This window comes from Lottia gigantea (genome assembly GCF_000327385.1).
Source record: "Lottia gigantea unplaced genomic scaffold LOTGIsca_27, whole genome shotgun sequence".
NCBI lineage: Eukaryota > Metazoa > Mollusca > Gastropoda > Lottiidae > Lottia > Lottia gigantea.
Genome location: NW_008708846.1, coordinates 3,019,378 through 3,028,066, shown reverse-complemented (window position 1 = coordinate 3,028,066; position 8,689 = coordinate 3,019,378). Strand labels below are relative to the sequence as shown.

Here is an 8,689-nt window from a genome sequence, read left to right as displayed (position 1 = left end):
GGCGTCTGTGGTTGCTGCAATTCCACAAAATATAAATGTTTGATGACGTCACTAATCGCAAATACACTTCAATCAAGGCCTTTCGCATCAGACACTTAGTTTAAGTGGAATTGTAGATCCACAGACATAATGTTCGTTAGTTTCCGTAAGTTGAACATTGATTCGGTCATTAAAGGCTGACATCTTTGCCAGGTGGATTGGCATGGGCAGACAACTCTGTCCTGTGATTGACTGGCTTCCTTGAGTGGCATTAATTAACAGTAGATTTTGATTTGCTAGAAAGTAGAATGTAGTCGTGATTTTGACGCGGTCAAAATTCTAAGTTATTGAAAAAATTCGAAAGGCGAAAGTAATTGGTCATGTGACGCTTCGGCTTCTGGGATTGGCGAATAATATCAAACACGCTTGATGTTGGCGAATGGTTTCGGCCGATGCACTGGACACATTGGACGATCAACTCGCCGAACCATTCGCCAGCATCAAGCGTGTTTGATATCATTCGTTCGCATATTCAACGCCATCGACTCGTTCGGCAAGTGTGGCTATTGCGAACTTCCTTTCACCCACCCAATCAATCAATCAATCACAGACGTCCGAGGCGTCAAATGGCAAATAAAATGGTGTATATGTTCGGTCTGAGTAGCATGCTTAGAATTTATCGCTATCTAGTTTAGAATGAGGTCGGTTCCTGGTCGTTTCGTGTTTTGTTTGGTCGTTTCAGGTTTTAGTAAGTATGGTTAACGGTATCGTACAATGTAGATCATTCTCGAATTTCGAAAAAAAGGCGAGGAAAAAGGCAAGCAGGCAAGAAATCGAGGAAAAAAAAGAGAGGGCGAGAGTAAAGAAAGGAAGATAGCAAGGGCAAAATCTTTGTAGTGGCACAGAGGGGGCAAAGCCAGGCCATCCTAAAATATTAGTTGACTTAATAAAAGCGATAAAAAGTATTTTGCCAAGACAGGTATTTGATTCCAAATTTGCTATTTACAACTGTCGAAGGATTTGTGTAGATGTAGGTGTTAACCTATATAAAGAATAAATTATAATATTAAGTATGTATATTTATTTTCGGCAATATATATATATAAATATTTTATTAACAAAAACAACTTGTAACAAATTCTATAATTCCTATATTCGTTGTTAGTGAAAATTTTGATTTAGCTTTTTGAAACTAAGAAGTGCCTAATCTGCTCTGTTGAATGTCCATAATTCAAACTATATGTGGATGCTAATAAACTAATTGTCACTGTGTATAAGTCACAAACCCTTTTTAGAGTAAATAAAATCTACGCATTATAAACGCAAATATAAGGTACTTGATAGAACCAGATTTAACAGTGCTTCAGAATGTGTTAGACGCAAAACTCCATTTATTTCATTTTCAGAATGTGTTAAACCAAGTGTCCAATAGGGTTTTTTGTTTATGATTATTGAACTATGATACTATTTTTGTAATAAATAAAAGATAAATCAAAATAGAGCAAGGCTGTTATTGTTAATTTTCCTTTACTTAAGAATAATATTCCCTTTAAAGGTTTATCTACAATTTACTGAATATGTAATAACAACAAATCTACACTAGTTTTGATAATCAAAGATGTAAGGAAAACAACACTTCCTGGGGTCTTACTTAAATTTGTTTCTTGAACTCAGCCAATTCTTTTTTCGAGAAACCCATGAACTAAACGATTGAGAAAAAATCTATGCAGCCCCTTGTGATTCTGGATTCGTACACATACTCTTGTAGTAATATCAAGCTTAATCCCTATATTTTTTTACACAATGGACCAGTGAATATTAATATGAAAATCTATAAAATAAAACATATCAAAATTTAAGAAACTATATATAAATGATATTAATATTACAGTATTATTTAGGCTATTATTTACGTACAATATATACACACAAATATCAAAATGGCACTTAATGATGAATTACACTTCAATTCATTATTTATTCGGCAAATTTTCTCATATCAAGCTCACAATGCTTTTAGGAATGAGTTTTTGCCTGTTTCACAATAACCCTTTATTTTACCCTGATAAATTGGAAAGTATCCAACAACCGAAAACGAAATTTCATCAGGGTATTACACACAAAGTCTTACACGAGTATGGGTTCCAGAAGGGCCAACCTCATATAGTGTCAAGTTAGCACTTTTGAATATATTTTTTTCGCCGGAAGTACAAGATACACCTACATCACACATAAGACACATCAGTGAAATCATCACAGCTTTCAACACTGTCCTCACGGTAATGAGAAAAATTGCCTGAACTATTCAGATCTTCCGAAGAAGAACTGAAACTATAGTCTACATATTGTGGTCCAGAACGTCGGACAGTACTAGTTTTAGTTTGTGTTGTAATAAAGCTACCACCACTACTATTACTGGACACACTAGTCCTCACACCATTGTTCTCTCGTTTAAAAGGAGGTGGATGCTGATAGGGCGGGGGTAATACACTTTTAGAATAGGGAGAGTCTGATGAACCACCCTGATGTTCAAACATTTTGGTCATAGCACTAACGTTCCAAGGCAAATCACTTTTCACTTTAGATTGTCTGTGAGTGGAACTAGATTCTGATACTTTTCTCAAAGAGTTCTGAGAAATATCCTTTAGAATTTCAGTTTTTTCCACTATTATAGGCACCTGAGTAGCTTCAGGTTGCGTGTAGTCTTTGATAGTTTGTTTACTGATCATTGCATCTTTGTATGAAGGTGGCTGCAATGAAGTCCTTGATTTCCTAATGCTGGGATCCAAACAAGATGTTGATTGAGTCTGAAGATTCTGTTCATTAAGGCGTAAAGTTAATTTTGACATCGGTCGAGATGTCAGGTCACTTTGACTACGATGCAAACTCACATTTGCTGTAAGATTGTTTGGATTTGTAATCTGTTCAACTGATTTTGGACTTTGCACAAAACTTTCGTACTTAAGCATTGATTCCTCATATATTTTAAGAGGATTTCGTGCCATATCAGAATCACGTGAAAGTGTCACATACACATCATTGTCCTCGTTAACTTGGCCTTGAATTTCATTGGACCTTGTGGTTTGTTTATGCTGTGAATCAGATTCGTAAGCTTGAATAGATTTCTGATAAAGTTCTTTAGCACGCGCACTTGCTTCTTTCTGTTTCTTAGTGTCTTGATCGGTAATGTCTGGAGGTAATCCACAAAAAAGTTTGAAGTTTCTTTGCATAGCTTCATTATAAGAGGGTGGTTCAGGAGGACGTCTGTGTTCCTCCAATTTAGCATGTTGCCTTGCTTGTTCCGCTTTGATTGCTGATAGGTCTGTCATGGACGTGTAATTATTCGAGTATTGGCCATGTAACCTGCTTCTGTGAATCACTGTCACTCGTTTCCTTGGTGCCAATAGCCCTTCAAGCTCTTTATGTTTCATCTCATTTGTCTTTTGTTCAATTCTAAAATCTGACAATGAATCAAGTGAGTTTCTTCGCTGTGTTCTGTGATGAACAACAACACCACTTCCTGTTTCTAAACCACCAAAAGAGCTCTGATTCTCTTCCAGATTTTCCAAGACCACTCGAGGTGGAGGAGATCCATAATTTTTGTTGATCATTTGCCTTGGACTAACTTGTTGATGTACCTTCATGACAGGTGCTCTAGGAGATTTTTTGAATCCAAAATCATCATCGTCATCATCTTCCAGTTTTTCTTCAGAACTACTGGAACATTGGGTGATGGAAATGATTGGTGATGACACAAATTTGGAGGGTTGGTCAGACGTGTGCAGATCATTTTGTTGATGATTTATGGTAAAAGGAACAGATTTGTTCAAAGAGTCACTAAATGAATTTGTCGAGCTGTTTTGAGAGCTTGAGAAAGTTTGATGTTCAGGAGTTCCAAAACGATTGATAACAATGGTTGAAGAAAATGAATTTGAATCACTGTCCTTTTCATATTTTGAGGTTGTCTGACAGTAATCAGTGACATCTTCTAAGGAAAACTGATTGTTGGATGTGGAAGACTCTGAGGTTAAGCTGTCTCTAGAACTAGTGAAGTAGGAGTTGGGTGAAATTGGTGAAACAGGAGGGGTACCATCAGAAACAGCCGACTGTCGAACAACCTTATCCCTAGATGTCGCCACAGAGAGCATGGGCTCACTACTTCTAAATTTGGAAGAGATTGTTCTTGGTCTTAACACACTTGACATTTCACTGGGCATGTCTTCAGCAGCTTCTTCCACACTTTTTAATGAATCCCCTGATAGACGCTTGCCTAAATCAGGATGTGAGCGAACAGCTTTTCCAAGTCCACCAATTCTATTGTAAGCTGATTGTGGTCTGGGGTAGTTAATGAAAGTATCAAATGTAGAGGATGAAGAAAAGTCTTTCTTCCTGCGAGGTGGGGCTACAGGCTCATGTGTCTCAAAACTGGAGGTAGATTCCATGCTCCGACTGTACATACTTCCACAATCACTGTAGCTGTAGGTGCTTCTCTCTTGGCTAGACATGCTTCTCAAGTATAACTTTCTGTCTGAATCTGGTAAATCATCCTCATAAGCCTGGGAGTCACTGGTGATTAATCCTGAATCATGACTGAGGCTTGATGGTGAAATGTGACTTTTACCAGATTTTGGACTAGATTCACCATGATAGAGTTGTACTTCTTCCACTAAACTGTCCATTGATGAACCATCTCGCCTCATTCCTCCTGTAAGAATAACAGTATTGTTATTAGTGGATTGTCAATAAAGCTCTCAAATTCAAATTGATCTGTCTATGCTTATGTACAAAAGTCATATATTGTTCATGTGCTGAAGTAACAGAAGCTTTGCTAATAAAAATCTGTACAAGCAAGACAATTCCGTTAATCAAAATTTCATCCAAAGTATGGCAAAATCGAGAGTAAAAGTAGTCTAGTAGTGGACTCAAAGAGAAGTACCATCAGGTGTTTCGAAAAGAGTAATTTATGATGAAAGCAAAATATTTGAATTTTTTGGCATTTTCTAAGTGGTGTGGAAATAAATCTAAACTTACCCATCGATTCTTGAGTACTAAGAATACTGTGCATACTATCAGAGTCTGAATCAGGTCGAATTTTGTGACCAATACTACTCGAACCAAACAAATGAACCACATTTTCACCAAAAATGTCAGAACAGTTTTCAATCATTAATTGAACAACCTTAATGGCACTATTGACACTCTGAGGATTCATGTTGGCATTTTTATTTTTGGATGATAACAAACTAGGAGCAATGCAGACGGCTAAATTGGAAGCAGACATCTTGTTTTCCGTACTGTTCTCATCTATATGATGCAAGACACACATGACATATTTGAGTAATGTAAGGTGACAAGTTGGAAGTTTGGTTGTAAGTAGCCTGAAAAGTAAATGCAATGGTTATTCAATTACATCTGTTAACATATATTTTGTTGCATTGGTTACCTCAGGGCAGTGGTAATTACCAAATTTGAAATATGTAGTACTAGAAACATTTGGTAATTGGTTCAGCAATCTAAAATGCTCAATGAATTTGCTTTCAAGATTTCCCAAAAATTATTCTTAGCTTCACTAATCAACATTATTAATATGTGATCCCCAAATTTTTTTTATGGCTAAAGCAAGAGTTCTATTTATTTTTGTTACTGTCAAGAATGGGCATATTTCTTTTTTAGGGTCATTGTGTTTACACACAATAAACATAACTAAATTTCCTAAATCACACAACATATTGAGACACTTACTCTTTAATTTTCTTAATCTGGTCTGTTTTCTCCTCCAGCTTTTCAGCTTCCATCCAGTCATCATACATATCTTCTAGTAACAAACTCTTTGGTATGGATCTCAGGTAGTCCTTTAAAATTAAAGACAACGATCATTAAGTAAAAAAATTTTGAACTTCATTCTTAGTTTGGGTTGATAATGAAAAGCAAAAATGAAGTCAAAGAAAGAAAGAATGTAAAAGGAATGAATGAATTTATAAAAGAAAAAGTGAATTGTTAAAGGATTTAAGAGATAAAGGACTTGATTGAACTTCAATTATTTCAAAAATATTTGTTTAAACCCGGCGAAAAAACACTATCTTCGTAATGAAGCCCTGATGATGATGTCTACATGCATTTTGATAAAAGTTATACCAGTACTCTCTATTCTATATAATATATGTGTTGACTAATCAGTAGTTTTCACACTTTGACGGTCACTTTTGTAAAAGTATCATGCAATGGAAAACCACTTCACCTAAATCAAGATTTACCAATGAATGTTTCACACTGTTAAAGACAAATCGACAAACCAGATGCCTATAATATATCTGGAGACCAGAAACCTTTCTTTTCAACAAAACGTGCCTATAAACAACTTGACCAAGAGGATTTTTTATCATGCAATCCACATTTCAATTTTTGTCTTAGAAGAAACCCCATCTTACCTGTCTTTAGACCAAATTGGCAAGGATTATAAGCCCAAAAGCAAACAAAAAGAGGCAAGAAAACCTTACAACTTTAGAAAATATATTGAACTAATTCTCCCAAAAATAAAGACCCTATACCACTAAATGATCCTAGGCTAAAAATGTCTTGTCCTCTACTTATTCAACTTACCTTTAAAATGTTTCCATATATTTCAATGGCTTTCAAATGGCGCTAAACCTCTTTATAATATTTTTTTACAAAATGATGCACTATTAATACAAACCTTTACAGAGTCATATAAACTTAAAATCAGACAAAAGAAAAGAAAAAATAATTTCTTTTGAAATTTCCAAATGTTTACCTGCACCATTATGACTTTTTAACTTATACAAGTTCTAGCATGCATCCTAATATGAAACAATACCAAAACCAAACCTGATCACCACAACTATTGTGAAAGCAGCTTTACAGTAGCATGTCTGAATTTATTTCAATAAGAGTTATCCTTCTTGAAACTAAGGTTGGCAGACTTCAACATATTCAATGACTTTCTTTAAACCTTGTAAGATTTTTGAATGAATGTCATAGTTTCTAAGATTTGATGTATGAATCCATGAGTAGCCATGACAGTTTAATGAATTGTGGGATGCTTGCCAAAGAAACAAGATGGAAAGGTTAACTTAAGTTCAATTTAATGCTTTTGGTGCAAAATCAAGAGTATTATCTGCAACTTTAGTCCAAGAAAAAAGTCTCCAACTTCCATCTGATCTGTCAAAACTGAACTCTTAAAATTAAAACCTTACTAATGTTAAGTTGATCATATGAATGACTCTCACTCAATAAAAATGAATTGGCTACCTGATCAGCTTGAAAATGCAATATCAAATTTCAACAAAAATCAACTCATTGAAAATCAAAACTGTGGACAGAAAAGGAGAGAATGAAAATATGATGTGAGGAAGGAATTAATTATGTGGATGAAATAGAAAATTAAGAAATTAATGAATGAGTAAGTGAGTGAGAAAGACCTCATATTAAAATGATTTACTTTGTGAGCCAAACCCACCAAAAACCTATTTAGATCAATATTATCAAGATCATAATAGAATAGCTTTTGGCAGGTTTGGGAAACAAGATTTTTTAATAAATCTCAGATTCAATCTATGCATAATGTAGACTTTATATTCTATGCCCTACATTGTCTATTATTTACATAGGATTACACATGTAAAAAGGCTAAACCTTTCCCAAAGCTATATATTTGCTTGAATATAGACCATTCCCAATATATATACACATATAACTGGCAACAACATCTGCTATCTCATAAGAATATCTCATAAGAATCGTTTGTGCAACAGTGTTAAAGCTTGATTACAGCTTAAACTGCACTTTTCAATGGTTAAAGCTATGCTTATGCTCCATCATGTTTACTTTTCACATGATTTCATGCCACAATTTCTTATTTACTTAAATGTCAATTTTTCATATAGACAAGGTCTAACAATAATAACGATACAATATATATTTCTATAGATACAATAATAATACAACCCACAGCCAATATTGAATCCCTTAGACCAATAAAAGCTTAAATTACCTTCAATACTGAACCGATGGCCAAAACCTGGTGATCTTCTAATGAAATACTATCAGATTCATCTATATGCTTTTTAATTTCTTTACATACTTTCATATTGGCTGATTTTCTCAATATACCCGTTGTATAGGCACCTTCTCGAAATAATATCTCCAACATTGACTGAAATCAAAATGGTCAAGGTTAACAGTGTGCTATTACGTGAATTTCAATTATTCATGAACAACAGTTAAGACAAAGGAACAATTCAAGCACTTTAGTTAGTTACTAGTAGTGATCACCTACAATGGTGGTGGTGAGTTCTAATCACTGTTGGCATTTGCAAGTAGTTGAATATGTTTTGTTTCCTGATTATTCCAGTCAATTCATGGGGAATAGTAATCAGGGAAATTTCAATGCCAAGAGGCTTGGCCTAGGATCAGCTGGCAGAAACAATCCTTGTGAAACTAAATTGTTATCCCTGTAAAAAATAGTTGTTTCTTTTTGCTTAACTAATGTAGGTTCAATTGCTCTTGATTCTCCTTAGAAACAGACTAAATGGCTATGATGTCTTGGTCGAACACTAAATTGTTAGTTTAATAGTGGCATCAGGTGTTCCCTAAGGCTGAGCATAATCAAAACACTTACCAGTACATGTTTTGGTGGTTCATTGTCTGTTGTACAAACTGTTTCTAATGGTTGACCAAATAATTTACCAGT

General features: G+C 34.8%; 1 protein-coding gene across 1 annotated transcript; it reads right to left on the bottom strand.

Annotated features, from left to right (window-relative positions):
• Positions 1 to 5,083: 5,083 nt before the first annotated feature.
• LOTGIDRAFT_66109 (hypothetical protein) lies at positions 5,084 to 8,158 on the bottom strand (the record flags this gene model as incomplete). The annotated part of the gene is made up of 3 exons (XM_009056196.1): positions 5,084 to 5,357; positions 5,722 to 5,831; positions 7,991 to 8,158. Coding segments are annotated over 3 exons (552 nt in total), but the record flags the coding sequence as incomplete, so codon positions are not given.
• Positions 8,159 to 8,689: the final 531 nt, after the last annotated feature.